Source organism: Hippoglossus stenolepis, chromosome 3 (genome assembly GCF_022539355.2).
Source record: "Hippoglossus stenolepis isolate QCI-W04-F060 chromosome 3, HSTE1.2, whole genome shotgun sequence".
Lineage (NCBI taxonomy): Eukaryota > Metazoa > Chordata > Actinopteri > Pleuronectiformes > Pleuronectidae > Hippoglossus > Hippoglossus stenolepis.
In genome coordinates this window covers 5,981,326-6,008,928 of record NC_061485.1, presented here as the reverse complement: position 1 = coordinate 6,008,928, position 27,603 = coordinate 5,981,326, and the positions used below count along the sequence as shown (strand labels likewise).

The window sequence follows — 27,603 nt, the reverse complement described above, 5'->3', positions numbered from 1 at the left end:
ATGTCGAGACGCGTAACATTAAAGTTCTGTACCAAGAGGAAACAGGTCGTTTATTTCAATATGCCTTTTGATGGCATTGAGAGCAATACTTTAGTTTTGAGGATAATTCTGGTTCATTATTAATATGAATAATATTTCAGTCATGGTTATATTGAAGACACCAAAATGAGATTTTTTTTTCACTGTAGCAACATCGGCAGGTTTTAAGAAACGTAAGCAGTCACATGATCACACAGGTTATAAACAAACCAACATTTGCAGGTGGTAAAATTTAAGCAGCTTTCATGTCATCGTACCTCATTCCACAGGGAGTTTGCCCGGTTGAACACTGAAAACGTTTTTTAAAAACCAGTTTGTTCACATGACAATTCGTGTTTCTTATCTCCTCAGACTTTTTAATTTCATGTATTTATTTCATTTTGTTGGTTTTTTTGTTTGTTTGTTTGTTTGTTTGGCTGCTTACTAACTTTCCCCGCCTCTCAATGGGGGTTCATGCTCTAATTAAATGTTCAAATAAATAAATAAACTGATGTTGTCACGACTGATTCACACGAGAAGCAAATCTACAGGAATAATATATTTTGATAAACAACAATAACCTTTAACACCACAGGAAAATAAAAACTGCGCCTCATGCAGGCTCAATCTAAAATATCAACACTGTCACAGTCCACTTTACAAAAGGGAATAAAGGTTTAATTAGCACAGTTCTAATTAGTAGTACAGTACGTTCATTCGTGAGCATTATATTCAGTGTATGGATGACACCTGCACATATATAATCGAAGCAAATGAAACGAAATGGTCAAAGTCCCTTAAAGGCAGAAATACATTGGAGAATAAATCTCAGTTGTTAGCGGATAAGTTAGTGAAACACATCAAATCTGTGGCAGAGGAGATTTCCTCCGGCTCCTCAAGCGGCAACGATCAGATTCTCTGCTTGAGGCTGAACAAACAATCTCCATAGTGACCATGAGGGTGCGGTGGTACCAGCGGCATTGAACCTGACATGAATTAGAGTATATATATTTTTGACATGACATTGAGATTTACATTTAGATGACAGCATCTGAGGACGGTTCACATCATCGTATTTTTTTTTTTTTTTTAACCATTCCCGCCGAGAGCGGGACGTTTAAATGCCTTTTGAATTTCAGCGCCGAGGAGGAGGAGGAGAAGAAGGAGAAGAAGAAGAAGAAGAAGAAAGGGGGCGGGGGGGAGGAAAACGTCAATGTGCCTCAGAGAAACGAACGAAATAGGAATTTTGAAGCTTCGTCTGTGATGAAGGGATAAGACGTGAATCCTTGTGCGGAGAACGGGCTGCGTGGAGGAATGTGGGGAAACAAAAAAACTGATCGACTTTAACCTTTGAGCTCCTGAATCCACAAAGCCAAGTTCAGAGTGTGATACTGAACACTGTGTAAAATGTGCCTGTTACATATTATTCCATCTGTCATCAATCCGTCTTTACAGGAAAATGTAATGTTTGTGTTAAACTCCGAATATTATCATGAAAACTAATGAGATGAGTTTGATGTGACTTAACATCTGTGTTCATTTCAGTACAGATGTGCTGTCCATTGTAAAACATCCCCTTGAGTCAGAATCCTTGTGTTGTTGAAAAACGAATGTGCAGGTAAACACGTCTTAGTTCGATTCCCTTCGTTGACACATAGCCAGTAGCAGCTGACATGATTATTACATCATTGGATAATAGGGTTTTGATCTGTGACTGCAGTTTCCTGCTAATGTGAGTTGCGTATTAACAAGAGTGTGAGCACACATTTGTTTCATCAGGCTGACGGATGACACTGAATAATGGATCTGATATCTGGCAGCTGCAGAAGATTATGGATCCCAGACGTTTAGATTTTTTTTAAGTAAACCTGTAACAACAGAATTATTTTACGGCGCAAAACGTAATAAGTTGCGTCTTTTAGTTTTTGTCTGTAGGAACATGCTGGTAAGTTCTTGGCTGAATCAAATTTTCCCAAACCCAAAAAATCTACATTTTTTTGCAACAGCTGCAACAAAACATAAAGTTCTTCTTCGGAGAGCACATATTGAATTTTGAGAGACACAATATAAGGTTTCTTACATTCACATTGTACAGGGATGAGCGCGAGGCTGGCGGAGCTAATAAAGTGATGCTAATGTGCTTTGTGATGCGGTGGTATAGTCCCCGGCTTTCAGCTCTAAACAGATGGGATCTCTCCCACAGGATCAGATAAAACACGTGGAGCACGGCACATTCAAAACAAAGGCCGCCTCTCAAAGGCGCGCTGTCCATGGTCGCTCACACTGAAGTCCCCCCCGCATGAGATAAACGTGGCAGAGCCGCGGTTGATGAGGTTAAATTGCGGCATTTCAATCCAAACAAAAGCAGGAGGAGGAACCACAAGCACAGGGAACTAAACTGTGGAGATGTGAAGCTCTGGCCTCCGCTGGAAAGATCACGACGCACAGTCCTGAACATCCGAGGCGTCCTACGGGCGTCGAGTCAACAGGACGCCTCAGATGTTCTTACTCCACAGGTTTAATCATAAGACATCAAGCTCTGTAACAATGGCAACACCTTCTCATTATACATCCAAATCCCTTGAAAATGATGGAACAGGTGACTGGAGGCTAAGCTGGGTAGTGATCTATAAATATACATCATCTTGCCATATATATTTCATATCACACCGTCAGTGGGAGCTGCCATACCATTAGAATATTCTCTAAACCCTCCACATTTGTCCTAGTACCTGCTGGAGCTCCCTCCTTCAGTCTGCGGAAGCCCTTGCCTCCAGAGATCACCGCCGCCGAGATCACCCTGTCCCTGCGCCCCCCCTCCCGCTCACAAGGACGGCCCCTGACCCACATTTCTGGGTCGTCGCTGAGCTCGTAGATGGATCCGTCTTCCACGCTGTGCTCCAGGGACTCCAAGGAGGAGTCCGACGCCTCGTCCCCCTGCGCCGTTAGCGGCCGCCCGGGCAATCCCGACGTGGAGCGCAGCTTGTACTGCAGCAGAACGCCGCGTCCCTTGCCTCGCCCCTCTCCCTGATAGGAGCTGGACTGCTGCAGGGATTCCTGGGAGGACGTGTCGCTGCGGTCCTCGCCCCCACAGGCCGAGTCCGGGCTTTCCCCCACCGAGTCCCTCTTGAGCAGCTCGGGAGACAGGGTGCTGGTGGTGGCTACCAGGAAGTCCACTGGGCCGCAGTGGGCGTTTAACGAGATCATGCCCTTTCCTGTAAAGGCAGGAACAGAATATTCAAACATTTTCGACAGAGACACGGCTTCTCCACAGGGCTGAGCTCACTGACAGGTACATCACTTAAAGGAGATTAGAATAGAGTTTAGTGAAGTGACAATGACTGGAACCAAACCTTGGATCATAATGTTCATCAATAGTTTTCTAGAATTGTTATATTCCTGGATGCAAGAGTGTAGATGGCACCTACAGTTTCAGTTGGTATAAAAAAACAAAATGCTGCCGGGCAGGTTTTTTAAATTACCCTGCATGAGAATATATACACAGTTTATGATTTGTGTGACGCCTGCCTGGTAATATTTGCACTGATTCCCGGAGCCACAAGAGAAATGTGAAGTGTGACCTCAATAATGGGCAGAGCAGAGTAATTTTCTGTCATGAAAAAAACCCCTCTGGGCTCCTCTTTTGACCCCTGAAGAGGCTGTTCAGTCACAGCCGTCCGCCCCCCTCCTCTGATCCCTACCTGTTATTTTGGGGATGCCCTCCAGTTTGGGAACGGGGAGAGTGATGATTAAGCCTTGGGCGGTGCCCACCCACAACAGCCCCTGGCAAATCAGGAGGCTCGTGACTCGCATGTTCTTCTGACCTGCAAAGAAAACAACAGAAAAACTCACCACACATCATTATAAAATCAAAGTGTAGTTTAAAACTACCGACAGATTATGGTGGCTTCTGTTAGAGACTGATCCTGATATTACTATTCCAGGACTTTTTTAAAAAAAAATGCTGCATTTTGGAAATTTGACTCTTCAGACCTCGTGTGATTGAAAAAAAATTGAAATAAAGAAATATTTTTTTATTGTAAGTTATCAGCGTCAGCTTTGAGTAAAGTTTAAGCTCTATGATCAATCTGGATCTGACGAGCTTAACACACATGCACAGCACAGCCACCCGGAGCTCGGGGTTATACAAGATTATGAAAAATTGGATTTGTGGAATTGCTACTGACCCAGTTGAAAGAATCGTAAAAGCACAAAGTGTAGAAACCCCCCACCCCACTCTCTGAACTTAGTGTTATACACCTGTGTTTCAGATGTGAGTGGTTTTTGAAATGTTGAGCTTCAAGGTGTTCACCTCGGTCGGTACGAAGCCAAACTGATCTGCAGGAGAGCTGGTGAAATGAAAGACGCCCATAATCTCCTCAAATTACCTCAACACACACACACACACACACACACACACACACACACACACACACACACACACACACACACACACACACACACACACAGTACAGCCGCACAGTTTGGATGATTAGATCAGACCAATTCTCAGCTTAGGTGGAGAAGAGAATATTTGCAGTTCACAAAATTGAGGTTTATATATATATATATATATATTTTATTAAGCATCTAATAATCCAATTATCAATAGAGTGAAGATGCTTTCATGCAGCAGAGCCATTAAGATGTAGAGAGCGTTTTCATATTGACATTCAAATACTTTTGTTTTACTTTGCAGACCTTAAAAAAAACCTTTAACTCACTCGGAGGAAATAAAAATTATTAAAAGTGTCATGTGTCTCCTTTCAACTAGTTTTTCTACCTGGCTAATGTTAAGTTTTTAAGATAAAAAGCAGCAAAACATCATTATAATATTTATCATTCACTTGTCTGACACTTTATTTATTATTGGACAGTTTGTGCTGCATTCAGGGCCTGCGGGAAATGACAACTATTTTCATAACCTCGCCCATAAGACGAGCTTCATTTGCTTGGTTAAAAAAATACGTATACTTAATTGCACTAAATGTACACACACACATATTAAGTATTTTGAGGATTGCTGCTAAATACTGTTGTTCACTGTGCAATGACAATAAAAGGATTCTATATTCTATATATATATGTATTATATATTCTAAATGAAATGATTCATAACAAAAAACGACTTGTTTTCCATCACCTGTGTTTCTCAACGTCACGCTAATTACAACCCAGCACACACTGCAGTATTACTCTAGTAATATTTACACACTGCAGTATTACTCTAATAAATACCAATGTTTGGCCACATAATGGAAACTAATCATAAATTCAGTTTAACATTTAATTGTGTGGTCAGTTGAAACCGTGGCTGCGTAACCTTCGAAACGAGCCACAACTTAACCCTGCACGCACAGGTGTGCTCCGGTGCTGTGGGTCGTCCACTAATTGGAAGGTCGGTGGTTTGATCCCCGGCTCCTCTGGTTCCACATGTCTCAGTGTCCTCAGGCAAAAACACTCCACAACCACAAACAGTGTGTGTGAGAGAAGCGGTGTGTCGAGGGCGAGTGTGTGTGAACGGCTGAATGTGACCTGTGATGCGCTGTGAGTGGTCGTTAAGTTTAGAAAAACCTTCTGTATAGATTCAGTCCATTCAACTCCAACCGCTCCACAGCTCTCAGGCCTGTGAGGTAAACACAGTCAACACTGACATCCTCCTGACCCTTTTTTCATTCCTGCTACAGCGGCTGTTACTGAAGAACATAAAACCTCGTTATTCATTCAAGTGGTTTCATTCAAAGAAAACACACACAAAACAAATCCAGTTTCAAGCTAACGACCAGAATAGCTGAAAACTATCGAGTCTTCTGAGGGGATCTTGAAGTGTGTTTTTCTGCTCCGGTGCACAGACTGTTTCACTTCTGAGTTAGAAACCTGCTCCGCTGCACAAGTAACCACGACTAACGGCAACGTCAGGGGGTCTGGAGTTCACCTGTGCTTTACATTACAGCAAGTTCACAAGTTCAAGCACTGGAGCGCAGCAAAAAGGAAATATTGAGAGGCTGTGAAGTTCAGGCTCATTCAGGCTCAACATTAGAATCTGTGGATGTGTTTCTTAACAACCGACGTAAAGGAAACACTGAAGAAACATCATCTGAAACTGACACGTCTCTGTTCTAATGAAAATGCTAAATGTTCCACCTCATGAGAAGTAACTGACATTGAAAAAAGTAATTATTTAGACGTTGTTCAAATACAGATTATTACAACAGTGGCTGATTAGGATTCTCCATGTTGGATATTTGAACACAGAAAACACAACATGCATTTTACACATTGAGAAATGTTGTCAGATTGACTGTAGCAGAAACATCTACTGTGACATTTCAATTAAAACTTTTGAATTTGAATCAATTGAATTAATTAGAATTAATGTGAGTTGCACATAATCATATTAATATAGATATGTCACTTTATTCTTGTCTCGTAAATACTCATTATTAGATGAGACGTATCAAGTTGGCGTTATGAGGTTCTCTGAAAGTGCGACAGAGGAAGTAAGTCAGGATGATTTTCCTTTTCCCACAGATTGTCGATAATCCTCCGGGTGAGATTAAGCAGCGTTTCTTTCTTTGTATGAAGTCAAGTTTTCACATCCTGTAACAGCGAATGACGCGAGAGTCGACATACATCCTCTGTTGTGAAGTTTCTTCAGCCGCTGACGTGTTTTTGTTGCACTGCATTAGCGACGGGGAGAAAGGACAATCGCACGCTATTATTATACGTGCACATCCTTTGTTTCCAGTTTACAAAGGGCTGGGGAAAAAAAAGCATTGTTTGTTTTGAATTTATTTTTGCATTCCTTCTGTGCTCCCTCAGCTCTCCACTCCCGTTGTGGCCTAGTTATCTATAGACGCATTTCCCATAATATCCATGGCAACCGGTAATTGAATTACACCGACACTCTTGATCACGACTAAAAGAATGCTCATTTACATGTGTAGCTGCATTTACATGTTTGTTCGGTGTCATGCTCAGATTATGAGGATTTGCATGAGTGGCTCAACGGTGTCATTAATGAATTCATCGGGCTGTGCAGAGATGAATCATCATCCCGAGCAGGAAGCTGACTGCGCGAGAGGAAGCGGAGGCGAAGCGGTGGAGCACACGCAGCCAGACGCCTTCAGGTGGAGACCTTGGAGGGTCACGAGTGAGGTGGGCGCCGGCGAAAGAAAAAAAAAAAACCCTGCCTTTATCTCCAAACTGTCTGCCACCTGCTCACGTCGCCCCAGAGCCTATTTGTACTCTGGTTGGAGAGCTTAAGCGAGAGAGTGGTGCTCGTGAACACCCACTTTTGGGTTACCGTGAAATCTGAAGTTAAGTCGGAGGATGTGCGCGCCCGGCATTGTCTTTACGAACGGCGATAAAGATGGATAATGACGAAGACACTTGAGATTAAGGAGGTATAGCTTAACCTCGAGCGGTCTTGCACCTTCGGTTTTTTGCAGCAATGCACACGCTCGAGTGTGTGCAGTGTGTAGAGGGGGTTTAACGTGGGAGCCGGTATTTGCCTTAAAAAAAAAGAAGATGCCTCTAAAGATAAATGCTTCCCTGTGATATGTCACTGAGGACTTTATTTTGGAATATTACGTCTTCACCCTAAGGACAGAACTATTAAAGGCATTAGTAGCGAGGAGATCAGCAGTTTCCTCCGCTACAGAAACTTCTGTTGTTTACTGCAACTGAAATTCCCTATGGAGTATAGATCACATTAAGGGGAGAGGATTAGGGGGGGTGTATCATTACTGCATGTCCCAGCATAAGTCAAGGAGAAACCTAAGGGAGCAGAGACCTATTGACAGAGGGAAACTATCAGTATTTCATGTGTAGTATCTGCGCTTGTCGAGTATCAGGGGGAAGCTCTTTCCTCTTGTGAGCAAAACAAATCACAACTTAAGTCAAAGATCCTCTTCCTTCCGTGGACCCTGCAGACATGAGCCGAGCAGCTCTCTCTTTTTTCTTCCTCTCTCTTGACCTTGTTTCTCCCCCCCCCAGGGCCGAGCCTCGAGGCTGCCACCCTCCCCTCAAATCTGCTGCATATTTCAAGGGGAAGCGCCGGTGCTGGATGAGAACGACCTCTGGATCACCAGATACGACGGCCATAGGAGTGTGTGCTCCTTAAAGTCTTTTTCTCTACTTTGATCTACAAGAGAAAAAGTTTGGTGCCTGAAACGCATGCCGCCTTTTCACTCTTTCACTCAACTCGCAGGAGAAAACCTTTTTCTTCTCACTGCTACCTCAGCTTTGAGTATTGCTCTAAATACATCAATCACAGTCTGGTGTGGCTCAATGAAAGGGGACGATATATTATAAATGCATTCACACGACTCCGTGTTGAACGAGCTGATGGCCCACAACATTAGACATGTCGGAGGGAAGTGCTGTTATCACCATTAGACAGTTTTAGGTACGCTTCATTACGATCTAATTTGTTTACCGTGGCTCATCTCTGAAAAAAAAGAGGAGAAAAACGCCGGATGATAAATATTTCATCTATCTTCTAAGGAAGTCACACAGGAAGTAATGGGCTATCCGAGGTAAACTAAATGGACTGCAGTGGGGTGAGTGGACTTTTTTAAAAAGCGGAGCGGAGGAGATGAAACAGGCAGCGAGGGGGAGAAAGTGGGATGAAAAGAAAGGTACGTGCGGAGAAAAGGAGGTAAAATGGGCATGATATCACAGATTGAGCATTTAGAAGAAAAGACAAGAGTGTTTCCATGGGAACCCCTTGGTATGAAAATCTTAAATGCAGCTCAATATCCTTTTTATTTTTTTTATTATCAATCCCTGTCTCTATTATGGTTCTGTGAAGGCCTGAGCTATTATGCAGGTCAGCCCCCCGGGAGCGAGACCCAGAGAGCAGCTCGGACAAGGAGAGAATACGATTGTGGAGAGGAGAGCTTCATCAGTGTTGAATCAGAATCCTCTCGTCTTCTTATCTCTCTACTAATTCTGACTAAATCTGTCTGTCTGGGCCCAAGGGGGGGTGCAGTGTTGAATATGGTGCACGTTCAACTCTAACTTCAAATAAAGATGTGAAAGTTTGAGACGTTAAAATGTCACAAAGAATATTTCCTCATGTCGAGACCCCGGTGTGATGTGTGATGTGTGCCGGTGTGTGTACCTGTGTTGAGCAGCGTCGACCGCGTGGAGATGTTGATTTCCTGCAGCAGCTCCAGCGTTTCCGTGTGAAAGAGACGAATGGAGGAGCCCTCGGAGAACGCCATCCACACGCCTCCGCCCGCGCACGCCATGTGCGCCACGCTGACCATCGGGTCCGGGTGGACTTCAAACTTCTGCAATGTCATAAATATCACAGGAGGGAAAAATCACTTAGTTATCAATGTCTGACAATTTTACATTTGTGTGACACGGAACATTTCTAAAACTGAAAGGTTGGCTCTCTCCGGGTTTATCGGGGGGGATTTTTCCCTCAATATATTCTGTGGACTTGAAGAATAGCAGCTTCAGAGCCAGTTTTTCAAAAGCTGTTTTGGTCTTTTTCAGTTTAGCCTTTTATTCTCTGAGGAGTTTAGCACTATTCCTTTAATAATTGAACGAGCGTGTGGTTATTTTTCCACATTATGTATTTCACAAACAACATGAATAAGAATAAAAGACGTGAGTATGAGTGCCTAGTGCTTCATTAGACAGTTTTTTAATTGGTACGCCGTTTATTGATTATTGTGACGTCGTTTCAAAGTTGATTTGTGCTCGAGTTCATTTTTCCAAACATAACAAGATAAGTGTCACAATTATATCGTGACATGATGAGGTCATTAGAAGTCCTGCTGAATGTTCACTCGCTGCTCCGCACTTCTTCTTCTCTAAATAAATCCAAACTGTTCCTCCTAATTTTGTCATTTACAGACTCCCCGACACATGTTTTTGCAGCAGTCCCCTGGCTTCCATCTTTTTTTAGGAGCACAATGAAAAAAAAAAAGAGAGTTTTGCAGGCACACAGTCTTAATGAGTAGCTTGAAATAAATGCAATGAGCCTTATCATAGCGACACATGCAGCCCCTGCGGTCCGAGGCGTGACAAGGGCTGGTTCGGGCATCATCTTGGAACTCATATCACTGTCAATGCACGAGTTGCATGAGGCTGGGCAATTAGTCAATGCGAGCAAGTGGGTGCGGATGAGAATGCACCCCCGCGGCCCGAACCGGCTGCACCGGCGGACAGGGATTACCACCTGTTTGTGTGCCCTTGCCAGTGGGTCCTCCTTTGTTTGAAATTAGGGGAAAAGGAAAAGAAGAAGCCTTTGATGTGTTTTCCTCTTTTAATTGACTCCTCAGCAGCGAGCGCCGGCTCCGCCAGAGAAAGGACGTGCAATGCAGCTCTGGGATTGTTTTTTTTTTTCAAGTGCCGCCATCCAAATATGAGATATATCCACGAGAAAAAAGCGAAAATGTCACCTTGCAGTTGAAATGGGGTTGAGAGGTGAGTAAAGAACATCACAGTCCTACTGCATGTGCTGTTTTATCATCGCATGAATCATTATCAAGTGTGGCGGCTCTGAAAGGGGGTTTCCAGCTAATAAATGGATGTCATAGGGTTTAATGGCTCCTCGCCACACGTTTACAAGCACCTGTAAAGCACTCTGTTGTGTACGACGTCTTATTTGACTGGGATAAACTGAAAATGTCAAAAAGGGCCTGAAAATGTGAGAAAATAACAGATTTTTATATATTTAAGTCAATATTTACCTTCACTAAGGGGTTTATGTTTTTGTCTGCATTTGTTTGTCTGATAGTCAACAGGTTTATGCAAAACCTAGTGAAGGGATTACCACGAAACTTGTTGTAAAGGTGCAGTAAGGGTTAGGGAAGAATCCATTACATTTTCGCATGGATCATGATCAGGGGGCGGATCCAAGAACTTATTTTTCACTTTCTTAAACTTTGTGCGATCGTCTACATTTGCACTTTATGGATGATGATGATGAAAGAAATCTGACGTTTTTAGGGGAGAGTGTGTAATTTGGTGCGTTTGAAAATAAAAATCCAGATCTAGTGAATTTAAATGTGGTTCCAAAAGGGGACATTGGTCCTGTGTCCCTCTGGTTAAAAATAGAATCCTCCAAATATTCTATCAAGGATAAAGACCGGATATGTTGCAGCGCCGTGTCGAATACAGGATAAATACAAGCCCCTCCCGCCGCCGCCGCCCAACAACCTGGCATTAGTCTGCTGAGTCCAGTGTTGCTTACAGAGATGAGGTGGTCGGTGGAGCCTGACAGTAGTAATGTGCCCTTTCCACTCCACTCCGCAGTGTCACACTAACAACAACATCCCGTTTAGAGTTCTCCGCCAGCCGAGCCACAGCTAGTAACACTGCAGCCGGTCGGAGCAGCTCATTAGTCCTTCATTACGTCAGGTGACAAGGTGTCGCCGTCCCTTTCCCCGAGTCCCGAGTCCACATCTCCACTCTGAAGGGAGTCGTAGACATGTGACTGATGGGGCAGAGCAGGTAGAGAAAGAAGTAGTAATGGGAAGAGGATGGAACAAGGTCTGCCAGTCAGTACTGATCAACGCTCGTATGTCCATGCATGTCCTGCTTCGTTAAGAGTCGGGTTAAATTACAGGTGCTGTTCAGGGTTCTTTAGTATCTGGAGGTCTAGAGATCGACCGTTAGAAACTTTAAAACGAGGCTGAGACGCGTCGGAAATCATGAGATGTTTTGGTGGATTTCAACAAAAGCACTGCATTATCGATCAATCAAATCAGTCCCTAGTGTGTGACTACAAAACAAAATAAATCATTACAGTTTTTTTCTCATTTTCTCTCCACTTCAGGTTTATTGCTCTGTAATTTATTGCTTTTTTGGAAGAAAAGAAGTGGTATCAACTGATCATTTTCACAAGTGTTGTCAGTGTCGTCACTATTACTCAACTATTCCAACTAAATCTGGTGGTGAAGCGAGTTTCCCTCAATGTCTGTGATGATCTCAAATGAAAAGATGGGAGAGAAGGAGTAAGAGTTTGGCTGTTTGGGTCCCTGGGGATGCTTTTAGTTATTTTTGTTGCAGTACCTTGGTTGGCCACAACACTTACATAAAATGGTGGTAAACTAGAGATACTAAAAGCAATCGTGTTTCAAAGAACACCCCCCCCCTAGCAAAACTGCTGTGAAGTCTTACTTCCACATCATTTTCTTTTTCAAACCCCAGTGGTAATATCTAAAAGTCAAAACTGTCAGAGGTATCATTGCGAGGCTTTGTGAGCTTTTTCTTAAATATCGGCATGTTAAGACAGATGAAACGACTCCTAAATCCCCACACACCTTCTGCTATATTTGTCCGTCTTCCTCTACCTCATTGTGTTGCTGAGGTTTTTCTCAGCCCTATAATTTTCCTCTATCCCCACCAGAGTTTACATAATTGAATAGCACAAAGCAGAGACTACGCACAACTCTTTCAGTCGCGAGGATCCTTTGTGTTTCGCATGCAGCCAATTTCCACAGCGTCGTATGTATGCACCATGTTTACCCAAATCAGACTGAGAAGGGTTATATTTGTGTGTCTGCAGCGCCGAGGCACCGACTGTGAAGATTTAAGGGAGAGATTCATGCCAAGTAGCAGTGTGCAGGGGCCGGTGGCGTCAGGCGAGACGGGCCGCCGCGTCCACCAAGAGTCACGGATAAATGATTCAAAAGTGCTGCAAATCTGACAAAACGGGCGAACGTCCGCTGGGGAAAACAACGAAGGGGAGGAAGCGAGTGAGAATCTGTGACCCTCTGGCCTCGCTCCGAGTCATATCTCTTCGCTACAGGTGCCAAGTGTTGCTTCTCCAGATCCTGGATATGCACCGACGCCCCTGTGAAGTCAGGCCTCATGAGTCCACATTAGCGAGGAAGACAAGGTTAGCAAAGAAGTAACCAGAGCTGACCCGTTGAGCTCTGTGGGAGACACGGTGAACCAGAACCGTGGCTCTCCTGCATGGCTATTCAGCTGATTAAACTCATGTCTCCGGAGGACTGCGGTAGGCAAAAGAGGTGAAGGAATAAAAGGAGACATCCCCGGCTCGGCTCTCTTCCGAAATACGAGGCTCCTGAGGCAGACTGGAAGAGCATCTGTCGCCGGATTGATCGTGCAAATTCGCCAGCTGCTTCTTTTAGTCTGTTGCTTCTTTTTTAAAATAGAACATTTTAATACCTATTAACTTTGTATTTTACATTATCAAAAAATACTGTTTGTCTCTTGCATGTTGCTGCCGATTGTATATTTGACATGATGTCAAGCAAAATATCTAGAATTTCAAGATAAAAGTTATGCATCCATCCTTTCTGTGGCTAAACTGCTTATCTATTAAAGGTTCAGTGTGTAAGATTTAGCTGAAAGGGATCTATTGGCAGAAATTGAAAATAAAATAATCTTAGTGATGTTTTCTCTAGTGTGTTTCATCTAAATTGTACAAATTGTTGTTTTCTTTACCCTAGAATGGGCCTTTTATATTTAAATACTTTATATTTACATCAGCAGCTCCTCTCTACGGAGGACGCCATGTTTTTTACAGTAGCCCAAACTGGACAAACTTAACACCTTTTAAGTTTTTATGACAACTGAAGCTACCACAGGTTCTCTCTCATGTCTGGAAGGGGAGGGTGAGGTGAGGGGTGTTCAGCTGCAACATGCACCTTCACCACTAGATGTCACTAAATTCTAAACACTGAACCTTTAAGGGTTGCTGGAGATATTATCCCAGCTGACATTGCAACAGGATTCGAACTCAGTACCTTTTTGCTTTGAGATGACAGTACCACTGTACCACTGTAGCATTTTGCCACTTTGCTTGTTCCCCCTTATCGCCTGAAATGTAGATCATTTGTTTTCCGCTTTGGGAACGGAAAACAGATTTCTACGCCGTGGTCCAACAGACACATGTATCTTGTTTATTTTTAGTCTTTTAGTTTGTTAGGTTGTTCAAATTCAAATTCAGCATCGTATTTATATCAGTCAACAACTTTTATTTGACCAGGGAAGGTCTGCTCGGCGCACAAGCTCGTTTCCGCCAAAAGCCTTTACCCGTTTCTACAGCTACGCACACTCACATCTGGGATCCATAATTAAATGGTAATGGTTTGCAGCTCAGCATCTGAATACCACATTAACATTACCCAGAAGAGTTTGTTTTCTGCCATTCATTATCGTCTACCGCAGCTAGGGAAGTCATCCCCCTGTACAGATCTAATGACACACGGTACAGATGAGCACCTTGGAGAAAGACTACACAACAACAACAACAAAAAGGAAAAGCACGACAGAGACGAGACCCGGGAGGATTTTTCTGGGAGATAATGGTGTGAATTCTTTCCCAATAACTCAGAGCTCCTCAGCAAAAATGAAGCGTGTTTGTGTATGGAAGCCCCGTAACAAACACTGTATGAATCTACAAAGGTTTGACTTCGTTGTCCAGGCAGCGGCTCCAGGCAGTAAATCTTGATGACATCACAGATTAGAAAAGCTGGCTCTCTAAGGCTGTCGGCATAAATCTTTTCACAAAATGAGAGGAGAGGAAATTTTCCTCAAAGCTGCAAAAAAAATAACAAATACCACACACTAAACAAATAAAATAAAGAACACCTTGTGTTGCAGTTTCACTTATGAACTCATCCATTTAGGTCTTCAAACCATGTTTCAGCAAAGAGTGAGAGTATTTATCTGCAGGAGATGTTGGAGGAGTCGACCTTGCAAGAGGGTTGTTTCAAACAAAAGCTTTTGAAAAGATGAATATGATAGTCGTCATGGTTTCTTGTAATATTCTTGAAATACTTCTTGAAATAAAATACAGCTTTTGGGCTGTATAATAACTTTTTAAACATCAGGACACTTTATTTGAACTATACTTTATTGCGTGTCATAAGGTACAGCTTTATCTATGTGTGTGTATATCTATCTATCTATCTATCTATCTATCTATCTATCTATCTATCTATCTATCTATCTATCTATCTATCTAACTCTCACTATATATCTGCCTATCTATGTGGATGTATTTATATTATTTATTCACACACACACATTTTTTCATTACTTTTTAAGAAGGAAAAATCCAGATAAACAATCCACAATCCTAAAAGTCCGCTCACATTGAGGCAGTTTTTCTCGGATGAAAAATGTTGAAGAATATTGACTATGAATATGGTGAAGGTGCAGGTCACGTGTGCCCGGCAGTGATCTGGTTATTTACCTGAGTGCTGAGGCTGGAGACGTCCACGGCTGTGACGGAGTTCCCGCAGCTCGCCCACACCGAGTCGTCCAACACCAGCAGCGTCCGCACGGGTTCCGAGCCCAGGTTCACACATCGGCACGAGTCTGGTTCCCAAAGATCGTCTGACACAAACACAACACAACACAAACACAACTGTGAGTGACAAAGAAACACTGAAAGAAAGAAAAAAAATCAATGGCTATTATCACAGCTGGCTTAAAATCATATTAATAGACCCTGCTTCTATTCCGACACCGTCACATTGAGTGAGGCAATTACATTCAATTCCCCCCACTTGTATTGCAGCGAGATACCTCGGTTTTTTATTTTGAAAAATACTCTTAAAGCAGTTAAATGTTATTAAGCAATTACTAAAGCATCAGCGAAGCCAGCTCACAGTGGAGGCTCCTTTTATTTCACTTTAATTAAAAAACAAATATGTGAGAGAACGTGAACTACAGGTTGACTGAAGAAAGAGTGTGGACCTCCATTCCAATCCCCACACACTGAGCCGCACAGCGTTCGCCACCCACATGCTAATAACTCTGGTGTACACTTTAATCCACTTTCCAACTTCTTCCCTCGCTCCCTCGCCGTCTCGCTCGCTCTCTCCTTGTTTTTTTTTTGCCTCATCATTGTGAAAATGGAGCAGGCCCCTTTTTTCTTTGAGTTTTAATCACGTTGCAGCTACAACAGAAGCACATTACGGAGCGAATTACATAAGCATTTCCTTTGCTATGCGTTAATGAAGCAAAATTACAGAAGGGAGTGCATCCAGCCATTTAATTAACATTTTGAGTTGTTTATTTCTGCCTTTCATAGCAGAATAGCTTCACAACGGCTTCTGACTTCCACAGGTTAATTGCCTGGTGTGTTATAAAGGTCACTTTCCCACCGTTTCAAATTTGACTCCTGTAAATGTCCCTCCGGCCCACGTGCACACGGCAGGACCGCGCTGATGCTTCTCCCTGGTTAACATTGCATCACATCAAGCTTCTCCGTCCTCGTCTTGTGGAGTATTTTCATTTACATTAAGCACAGTGTCCGACGTGCGTCTCAGCGAGCACGGCTCTCAATTCGAGCCTCTGCTTTTTCTGGTGGTTGCAGACTTGCGTTTTAAGACAGTAGCACGCTAGTCAAAGGCAGATACATCTTTAACAGATGCGCAGAATCCACAAACATTCCCTGGCACCCACCAAAGCTTTTTCTCCTGTCCTGTTTTTTTTTTTTTACATACAAAGCATGAATAGTAATATTTAATCGGCATGCAGCAGCTTGGTGTAATTAATCATCCTTTCTGCTTGGGAGGAGAAAGGAGCACAGGAGGAAGGCAGGGACGTTGATTTACTGGAGCCAGGTGAAAAAGAACCTGGTGATGGAAGCATTGTGCTCCCGCTGGCTGCGAGGACAGAGAACTACTGCTGAGATGGTGTTAAGCCCTCCTGGCCTTGTGCGATGCCTGACTGGACATGGCACGCCATCCACCACATGGGGGGGGGGGCGTTATTGTCATGCTTACACCAGGTGGGAAAATCACCAGGAATCGGACGTATAGCATAAAAGGGAAAAGTGATTCTAGGTTAACGTGATTTTTTAAAATAATTTTAGTAATACCCATTCTGAAAAGGCATTTTCTGTCTATGTGGGTGACTCATAAACCAGATATTCACATGCAAAATCTATATTAATAATAAAAAATATATAGCGACAGTGGGGATTCCTATTGTGTGTCTCTCTCCAAGGCGCCACTTTCCCTCCTTTTTCCCTTCTGTGCTACAAACACAGATATCAAGCGTGAATGTGAATTTAAAACAGGTTTTCAACAATAGAAAAATTACGATTATTACAAAAAATGTATAAAAACAGTGTGGAACTTTCATCTCTCTCTTCTGGCAGTGAGAGTAATTATATACAAAAAACGTTGACGTGTATTTATGATGTACGCATACAGGTAAACTTGAAAACTTTTCTTGGATGCATCCGGCTAGCTTCTTCTCTCCGCCTGCTGGCAAATACAGATAGAGGGCGCTGGTAGGTTTGATCAGCATTGTACTTCAATGACAAGAATGTAACAGACCTTCCTTTGTGTGTATAAGTCAAACCTAACTTGTCTTAACTAATAAACAGCATGTTTTTTGTACTTTAGATTAGTTTATAGGACGACACGTTGTCACTTCCACCGACAGACGCCACACAGAGAGAGACGCAACATCCACACACCACAACAATCAGGCTGAAAACAAAACAACAAACATCTCACCACTGTTACTTCTTCCATAAACCATCATGGTGCCGTCCCTCAGGCCCGCAAACAGGAAGCGAGCCGACTGCTTCAGGCACAGCACAGGGCAGCCCTCTGGGTTACGCAGGGTCAGTAGGCATTGTGCTGCGGTGTCCACGCTGCCATACACCAGGATGCTGGAGGAAGGAAAAGCGGCGCAGGGAAACATGATAAATGAGCGTCATTTAAAATGACAGAGCGGCTCGTTTTCATGCGGTTTGATTTAACAGTTCACTTTGGAGCAGAGCCTCGTGTGTGTGTGTGTGTGTGTGTGTGCAGCCACTCTGTCTTTCTCATGTTTGAAATCCCATCTGAGCGCGGCTACATTTTACTGTGTTCTCCAGAATGACAAATGCACATTGCCGCTTGTTTGTTTCTGTCAGTCTGAGAGGAAAATGTCAAGTAGAAGAGGAGATGACGTGTTTTTCTGAGCGTGCTGAAATTATATTTTCTTTCTTTCTTTCTTTCTTTCTTTCTACTGTACGTCTTTTTTTCATTTCCCTGGACGGACAATCGCATTGGAAGAGAATGAGTCAGCGTTAAAAAAACAAACTGCTGACACACGTTTCTTAAACTAATGACTGAACACTACAGTTAATGAGAATTACAGAAACATAATGGCTACGTCTGAAATCCCAGAATATTCTCCGCCTGAAAGAGAAAACAATTTATTCACTGTTACTACGACAGGAGGCCGCTGGTCTATTACAAACAGCGGGGATCAGAGGGTTTATTGGATTTGAAAATGAAACTGATCTCAGCAGCAGTGGCAGTATCGATGCTGCGTCGAGGCTTCGGCTCTGATTTCTTGCTTTGATGAAATATTGACAAGCGAATCTATACAGGTAGAAAAAACCTCGAGGGAGCAGAGCGCCGGGTAATACAGGACGATAATATACCACAGAAGATGTGGAGCATGTTGAAAAGCATTTGTGTTCTTACGTTGATATCTGTGCTTCTCATTTGACGATGGAAATTCCAATACATTTGATTTCACTATTTGATTTTTCCATTTCTACGCAAAGGCTTTCTTTTGCCTGTTTTAACAAGGTATCTGATTATTTCTGTAACATCGAGCCGCATCTACACGAAAGACAGTTTAGCTTCAAAACACATCCATGTATACTCCGGCGTTTTCAAGCACAGAAAGAAGCCACTGGGGGAATTTGGAGACTCTGCTGGTCCCATTGTAGTTTGAAAAATTTGGATAAAGAATTGTTAGATATTATTAGAAACGTATTCGTCTCTCACCGGCCATCGTCCAGTCCAACACAAATGTTGGCGCCGCTCCCTGAAGGTGCCTTGTGAACTGCAGCCTCCACCTCGTCCGCCTGAGGAGGTTCAGGGACGTATTCCAGACATCGGACAGCAGAGCCCACCTGCAGGCTCTTCACAGCCCGTGGCAGGGGCCTGTTGAGGGAGAAGATCTCTATCTGCCCCTGTGAACCTTCACCTCTACCTGACACCTGTGTGGAGGAAAAGAAAGTCGAGTTAAAAAAGGTCAAGACTGAGAATCTTTCTTTGGTTAAAACTTCTTTGCCTCTCAGCAATTTGGATTTTTAAAGAGTTCAAATCAATGATTCTTTCAGACCTTGTCAATGTCCCGCCTCACTTTCAATAAGAACAGACATTATGTGATGGGTTCACAACAAGAACATCAGACATTTCCAAAAACTCTGGAATCTTTTATTCAGTAAGAAGCGCTGCCCTCAAGACTTTTTTTTAATGATAATGTCTCTACATATTGCGAGGTCACTTAATGACGCCCCTCGATCAAGTTGAGTTCTTCAAGTTGAGCAGTCATTCAGATTGCCTTGTACTTTTGGGACATGCCATGTTTAATCATAAAACTTTTAGGCTGTATGGTCATAGATATTCGTCATGTGCAAAATACCAATGCAATACTTTGATAGTGTGGAATCACCATTTTCAAGCTAGAAGACCCATTTCTGTCCCCAGAAGAAGCTGCAGAGTGAGTGTTCCCTCCTTTTTTTCATCTGACACTTCTTTCTTGGGTACAACCCATCAATCAATCAATCACTTGAGCCGACATCTGATTTTTAGCATGTCCAAGGTTGCACATAACACTTGAAGATACTCTTTTCAGTAGTAATAAAGACGTTCAAAGAAACCGAGCTGTTAAAAGCACAGTTAGGAGTGAGACTGTACCCGTCCACGGCCCTCGATGTCTCTCCCTTTTTGAGGAAAACACAAGTTGTGAAACAACGTCTCAAACAAACCAGAAAGTAACCTTATCAAAACAGGTGCACCAATCACAACAAGCTTCCCAGGGTAATTCACACCCCACAGGCCGACTGTCTGCCTCAATAGAGACTTGATTTCCTATGTCCTACATTTATATTGGCCTTTGTGTAAGCCTGTCAATGCCAATGCTGAGAAAACAAAGACAGCAGGAGCCCTCCAACCTATCTCTGGTGCAATTCCAATTAAGGTGGCATTGCTTCTATTCCCAAACAATTAAATTGCCGCTGTGGGTTTTCAATATAATCTCATTCATTATTCCTGTGTGAGTCCTAGGTGGATGTCCAGACAAAGTACAAAGCCCTTCCTGGAAAAGATGCACGGCTGCTTGCTGCTCGACAGCGAAGATTTATACTCTGTATGAATCACATCGTGTGAATGTGACATGAGCTAAATATAGTCTTTAGCTCCTCTCCTCCATGCTCACCCTTATTTGCATGCAATCATTTGTTTGATTTGTATCAGCGTGCAGAATCTGGACGGGAGCGATCCTGTGGGCTCTTGAGAATGAGCCAGAACAAATAATGGTCTGTTGCACAGGGTGAAAAGAAGATAGGGAGGACTTATCTTGCAGCAAGAAGCCTGAAAAAAATACACAGTTTCAAGTGACTTTGTGTAACCAAAGCCGGAGGCAAGGCCCCCATTCACCCAGACTCCTCCGTACACGTCTATCTGTGCCTTCCCGAACCCTTCCACACACACCCCCCATCACCACTAATCATCCCCCAGCCCCCCCCACATCCGGTGCAAACACACTGTCCTGACAAAGTCATCACTACTCATTTGAAGAAATAGATGTCTGGAGTTGTGCCCTGGACAGATTTCTCCTCCCAGTTTGAGGGAAGCAGAAAACCTCCCCAAACAGTGAAATGCTCTGCCAGCCTTAATTACATCGCTCTGGACACAGCGAGGAAGCCTGGGGAGAACGGTCATGATGGCAAACTGCTCTCTACGGTATTTGCCACATTACGAAGCCAAAACCACGGATCACCAGAATGTCCATCTACTTCAAAAATGCATTTTAAGTCACTGCTAAAAACTGTCCTGCGTAAATAAATAAAACGAGAAGACATATGGGCTGAGTTAATAAAGACTTTATCCAAAAATATAAGAAGTAGGATGTTTGGGGAAAGTGGGACAAGGAGGGTAACGGGAAACACTGGGTTATCAGGCTGATTAGACACAATGTCATTACTCTGATCAAAGCACACAGAAATCCCCATAGCCCAACTCACTTTAACATGATTAGTGTCATCCCGTATTTGACAAGCCTGCCAGGGAGGTAGAACCGACTGGGGGCGGGAACACTCAGCCACTAATTATTCTTGCGGCATCTGCAGACCTTCACTATTATGTGTTTTTTAGTGGATACGAGTTTTTTTTATGCGTTTGATTAGAAGTTGAACTGAGCCGAGTGGAACAATTCGCCGGGAGAAGGTCCAGTTTTTGCTTCGTGCTCAATAACGTGCTTGTGTCCTAGGTTGGTTGCAAGGTTGGTTTCAAGAACTTCTGCACAGGCAGGAATAGAATGTGAAGTAAATTGGTCCATGAGATTTGGATTCCTTTCAATTCCCTTCCCTCAGTCGTGTAAGAGTTTTTTAAAAGTCCTAAACAAAATGCTCCAGTCTGGAGCATTTTGCATTGAACTCAAAGACGCAATTTGAGGGACTCGCCAACACGTCACAGACTCTGACTACATATCTAGACGACTCTGAGACAAGACAGCCAATCAGAGCACAAGGGTGAAGGTTCATGCAGCGCTGATTCACCCCCTGATATCTTACACTGCACATAACCATGTGCAGTCTTTACTTTTGCCTTCACTCACTCATGTGGACAATTTCTCCACCGGTGTGTCGCACACAACATGAGAACAACCTACCTTTGCCTCTCGAAATAGTGCTGGAGGACAAGGTCAGGGGCATTTAAGTCATCTGTAATGGTGCAGTATGGCCTGTGCCCCTTCAAACATTGATACCACACTGCCCTGAAAGCCAGCTCCCCCGTATTTCCTTCTCCTCCATCTGAGAGAGCATCCCACTCCTCTTTAGAATAGCCCCACAAAAGCAATTAAGACAGAGACACTGAGCTGTACTCTTTGTCTTGGAGGACCTACACTTGATTCAGACACCCTTTAGGTCAGAATGGGATTACCTGATAAATTGCCCACCTTCTGGAAAAAAAAGGAGAGGGAACAAAAACTGAAACATAAAGATTAATAGCAGATTCTCTGCACTCAGTTTTTAGGTCCCTCAGTTTCCCCCCCCCCACTCTACCCCAGATCCACTAAATCCCCCCCTAGTCCAGGGATTGTGCTGTGAAGGTCTGGCAGCACAATTTGCCCTACTCATCATAAAACACAGCAGTTACCTACCAACCAACTGCCTTTATATGAATTCATAGCATCCTGGTGACATTTTACTGTGAAAAATTGTGCATGTGCCATTTTTAGCCTTGAGATATTTATTATTATTATTCATTTCACTAATTAACGAGAGCAGATCAGAGAGAGGATGTTTAAAAGTGACACGTTAATTGTGTTAAAAGCTAAAGAAATTCAGCGACTGTATATTTATGTTTGCCCTGTCGATGGTTAAGGTGTTTGGCATTCAGTGTAGTGTGTGTGTGTGTGTGTATATATGTGTGTGTGTGTGTGTGCGTGCAACACATTACCCAGAGGTAGCCTTGAGGTAAGGAGGTGCTCGCTGCAGAGAAGCCCAGCAATGCACAGTGCACCGGATTATGGAGGGCGGCTTCAAGCTGAGGGAGACAAAATGAATATTGATTAAATACACATATCACGGCTCAATACTGCAAGCATATTGTTGATGTGAGTCACAAAATAAAAACACTTTCTAAGTTAACACAACAAAGAGCAGGCTTGTCACTTTTTTTATGTGGAGGCACGAGAAATCGAAATTCTCCGCTCTGCCATCAACGGGAACTTTGTCACTTCCCGTGGAGGTTGATGGTTCTCCACCCACGTGATATGAGCTGTAAATGTGCGACTATTAAAAACGCTGAATTGAGGCATTGGGTTTTCATACCTTCATACATTTTTATACAATGTGTAAAATAACTTTTGCTGGGAGCCTTCAATGAATTCCTGCTTTTGATGTGTGAACACTTTATCTAAAACAGCCATTTTATATAAAAACAATTCCACACACAAATGGCAAACATACCCAGCGACGCTCTTATCAGTGTTTAACCAGTAGGTGTTAAATTTCTTTCTTCTACCGATGCCAACATTAAAACACGGACAATAAAAACAGCTTATTATTGGAGGCAAACATTCAGCTTTATGTTTCTCTATATAATTGATATTTACAGCTTTAGATTTGTTTTGTATTCAAGGTTTTCATGTTTCTGTGATTTCTGTAGTTATTATTAAAGTTATCTGTTCATACACATGAATATATCTAGGATTGTTCCCCAAGCTTTGAAACACCATAAATGAACAGGAAGTTATTTCAAAATGCATAAAGACTTAGTTTGTGATTGTACAGTTTGAATATTATTATATTCTTAAAGCTCTGAGATGCATATAGATAATATTTACTTAAAACGACACAGGAGGATTAGTGTGACCGGTAAATTTACTGTTAGAAGTGAAATTCATCAAACCTGGGAATGCACAAATGTCCTAAAGATGAAAGCACATTTAAATTCACTGTATTTAGATTCTTATTTGATTTTTAATTAATTTCTGAGCAATCAAAGACATTTTTAAAAACACTTTATCTCACAATGTGAAATAAAGTGAACATAACGTCCTCGGCGAAAGGAATAAATCCATATAATCAAAAGCTAAATATAAATGTGAAATCTATTTTCCTCGGACAAACAGGTGTTTGCCTGAACAGGAACGATGGAGGTTGACATTTACAGTATAGGAGCTGTGGCATCAAACCCCCGTGGTGAGAGCTGCTCGTCTGACCCGCAGTCTTTCTGGTCGGGAATGATTATTATTTTGGTCTGTCACCGCTGAGGGTGGGCCGTGTGACAGACGGAACAGCTAATTGTGTGTTGTTGGGTCGATGGGGGGGGGGGTGCTGCGGCAGTGGGTGAGTTGTGGAGTTTGTGGGTGGAGAAGGGGATGGAGGGGGAGCGGAGGGAGGGTCAGCGATGAGCGCCGCACGTCTCCAACTGTCGTGCTCCGCGGCGGCGAGCATCAATCACGGGTAATTCACAGCCTCTGTTGACCAGGAGCCCCCCTTTTCTCTATTGGGTGTGTTTGTAAACAATAAACAAAAATAATAAAGGATGCTGGCCAGATCGCTGCCCCTCCCCCCCGCCCCATCTGCAGAACATAGCTATTCCCTCTCTCTCTCTTCCTCCCTCCCTCCCTCCTCCGTGTCTGCCTCTATTCAAATTCAGATGCACGACTCGCCCCTGTATCAATCTCTCAGTCCCACTTTCCCATTTCTCCTTCCCATCTCTCAATCTGCTTTACGCCCTGCTCCTCTTCTCCCTTTGCTCCGTGTCTTTTTCCCTCTCCTCTCTCGTCCCTCCTCCCCCCCCATCACGTGTGATAAAATGTTTTTTGTTTTTATAGGTAATTAAGCAGAAGCCATAATGTGGCTCCATATGGAGGCCCTGTGGTGGAGAGAGGAAGAGTGGCTGTGGACCAGAGGGACTGACGCTCCATACTGGACTGTGCAGGTACTTCAATGGCGGGGGGGTATTGTGGGCCAATCTTCCCCGGGTCTAGATTGCTTCGTCTATTAACGCTCACCAGAGTCAGCGCGGCAACGCAACTGGGATCCGTCCTCTCTGTCGGAGTCTATCAGATGAGTATTCACAGGCAGGAATGTGCACGAGGAAGATTCAGATAAACAGCTGATGTTTTAATGAAGAGCTCGTCCTTAATGAGAAATCCCGCCATTTGAAAAATGTGACGCCCACTCCTGTGAAATGATTGCAGGTATAAAGAGGAGATCTAATTCTGGAACAATGTAAAAGTAATTAGCTATTTTGCTAATAACGCCCCATTATGCTTTAAAAATGTGAAAGAGCTCTTCTTTTCCATCTCGTCCAATTATTTAAATTCCACACAATCGTGCAATGATTAGCATGAGATTTCATTTCCATATTATCAATTTCAGATAAAACTCTTGGACTGTTACATCAAGCCACATTTCTCTGTGTTAGCGGCTCACAGGGCCGATGTGGTTCTATGATACTGAGCCGGGGACAGATTGTGTTCCCATTAGAGTGCAGACGGTGACTGGGATCAATACAGTAAACCCCCTGGTCCACTTATTGAACATCTTTTTAACGGCCAATGGAAGGGAGCTCGGGTGAGCATATAATAAGGAAGCCTGTGAGATCATCTCCTACCTGTGAATGTGCAAATTATATTTACAGGCACTAAGGAAATGTAGGTCTGTAACGATGACCGTATCAGTGGCCATCCCAGTGCTAATAAGGTATCAGTGAGAGGCAGTTTAAAAATCAATGAGATCCAAGCTTTCTGAAAGTCAATTGTCAGTCTCTGTTATAGCCCAGTGTGTGTGTGTGTGTGTGTGTGTGTGTGTGTGTGTGTGTGTGTGTGTGTGTGTGTGTGTGTGTGTGTGTGTGTGTGTGTGTGTGTGTGTGTGTGAGATGTGGAGGAGCCTCAGCTATTCCCGTGAGTGCAGACAGGATGAGAGGCGAAGGTGAGCCTGTAAGCCGTCTGAGGGAGGTTTGATGGAGGACTGTGGGGAGTGTGGGGAGGAAACGGGCGGCTGAGCTAATTAAAGCGAGATTTGTTGATGTGACGAGAGGGCGGCCTCCCAGCTGCCGGTTACCAATGACCCAGTGGTCGACAGAGAGGCCGCCCCACCCATTACCCCAAGAGGGCGCCTGCCCATATGCTGGCTCCAGGTGGTAATGGCTACCGGAGGAGCGTCCATTGCTATTCCCGGTACATAAATGTAAAAAAAATGTGCAATTGAAGCCGTTCCTACAGGATAGAATGGGGCCGTTTACTGTGACTTATCTACCGTGAGCAGCTCTATGCTCTGGATGTCATCAAATGTAAGAAGCGGTGGTTATTGGGTCCTGGTCTAATATGACAGGGTTTTAATGATTCACTCTCCTCGATGTCAGATTGTCAGAGCGACGTCCCCCTTAGTGAGGACGACTTCAAATCCAATTAATGTTGTTTTACTTCCTTCTCAGGTGCCGTTTCCTTCCAGCGCTCTACACCTCAGTGAGCTCAGTGAAGTCTGCTCCCAGCTGCGTGGGGGGTCCACCACACATCAGGTTTGTGACAGCCGCTATCCAAAGAGGCATCACATGCGTCAGGGGCTCACACTGTTATCAGCCGGCCAGCGTTGCATTGTTTGGCCGGCGCCGTGCTTACGTAATGGATTCCCTTTATTGGAGAGTGGGCTCTATAGTCACTTTTGAAATACTGCATCCTGTGAAACTACTGAGCACACACTTCTGCACTGTTCAAAAGGGGAAAAAATGAGTTTGCAAATACAATATATTGGACTGTATGGCCGGATGAAAATCAAATAACAAATATTATCTCCAGTGCGTACGGAGAACTGGGCGCTGTATATTACACCCAGGCCCGGAAAATATGCCTGTATTTTATGTTTTTTTTCTAATTCCACAGTCACAGTGACTTCCCCCAATTCCACATACCAACAATCTTTTACACGCACTAACAAGCACTAATAGAAAACTTCCTCTGTTTATTAACTGGTAATTGACTGGTGCTGGTGCTCCCTCTCCCACTGCAGCTGTGCACTGCCTGAGGCCGGAGGTGCCCTCGAGCATCTGGGGGCACGTTTGGAAACAGAGAGCAGACAAAATGCAGGGACTGAAATGAGTTTGCATCAATAATGGTATGTTTTGGGACTGTGGATGCGTTGTGTGCAATTTCAGCATCCTGAAAAAACGTAGGTTAGAAAGTGAAGAGAGGCCTCACCTTTCTCTGCACCGACTATTTTTTATTGCTGACAGACAGAGAGCATAAACAATTCCTTAAGAAACCCCAAAAGCAATAGTGGGCTGGAAAGTGAACAACTGCAGCCACCACAGTCCAAATGTGCCATGGCAACATATATATGGTGCATGTGGAGGTTACATTATGTCTACCATAAACCATTTTGTATGAATAAGCAAGATGAAGTATTTATTCATATTTTATTTTATTAAATTATCTGCTTTGTTAATTAAGGTCTTGTGAAAGAGCGGCAGATTATAGAAGATTATTCTTCTTTCTGCTCATTTTCAGTCCAGATTTGAGATTTTTGTATTTGCATTTAAATTGTTATGGGGTTAGGGTTAGGTGAATAAAAATGTTCATTTTATTTTAACACATATCTTAAAAATAGTAAAACCAGAGAAACTGATCATTTTGCTACTTTTCAGAAGTGTAGCTAAATATAGAGACATTTGTTGAGTTTCCTTTGGTTTTCACATCTCTACAATTTGTTAAAAAACGGGCAAAATAAAAATATAACTGCAGACAAACAGAGAAAAATGTTTGTTAAACCTTTTCAGAAATGTTCGAGCCACACGGAGCCAGTCAGGAGGATTTAAAATGCAACAGCACACCGAGGATAATCAGCCCAAATTGCAAACGCAGTGATCGACAGGAGGATGAAGACGAGGGAGATCTCCCAGCAGAGTTAGCATTACATGAGAGAAAGACCTGTGTGTGGGGGGGGGGGGGACCTGGTGTGCACCCCCCACACATCACTGCCGGACGAGGGGGAGCGGAGACCCGCCGCACCTCCGACAGCTCCTCAGTTTCAAATTTACTCAACACAATGAACTCCGTAATCTGTGTCCAGAGTTCTAAAGAGGTCTGTTAAATTTTATTGTG

At 43.4% G+C, this 27,603-nt stretch overlaps 1 protein-coding gene across 9 annotated transcripts in view; it reads right to left on the bottom strand.

Moving 5' to 3' along the window:
* Window positions 1-1,466: 1,466 nt before the first annotated feature.
* arhgef10la (Rho guanine nucleotide exchange factor (GEF) 10-like a) overlaps window positions 1,467-27,603 on the bottom strand; it is a 103,775-nt gene continuing 77,638 nt past the window's right edge. For all 9 annotated transcript variants that reach the window (XM_035150722.2, XM_047338638.1, XM_035150730.2 and 6 more), the window contains 7 exons: window positions 22,449-22,535; window positions 18,765-18,979; window positions 17,493-17,650; window positions 15,212-15,354; window positions 9,146-9,317; window positions 3,720-3,842; window positions 1,467-3,233 (listed from right to left, as the gene is read on the bottom strand). In XM_035150722.2, coding sequence (XP_035006613.2) covers window positions 2,683-3,233; window positions 3,720-3,842; window positions 9,146-9,317; window positions 15,212-15,354; window positions 17,493-17,650; window positions 18,765-18,979; window positions 22,449-22,535 — 1,449 coding nt within the window. In that variant the 3' untranslated portion in view covers window positions 1,467-2,682. The remainder of the gene's footprint in view (window positions 3,234-3,719; window positions 3,843-9,145; window positions 9,318-15,211; window positions 15,355-17,492; window positions 17,651-18,764; window positions 18,980-22,448; window positions 22,536-27,603) is intronic.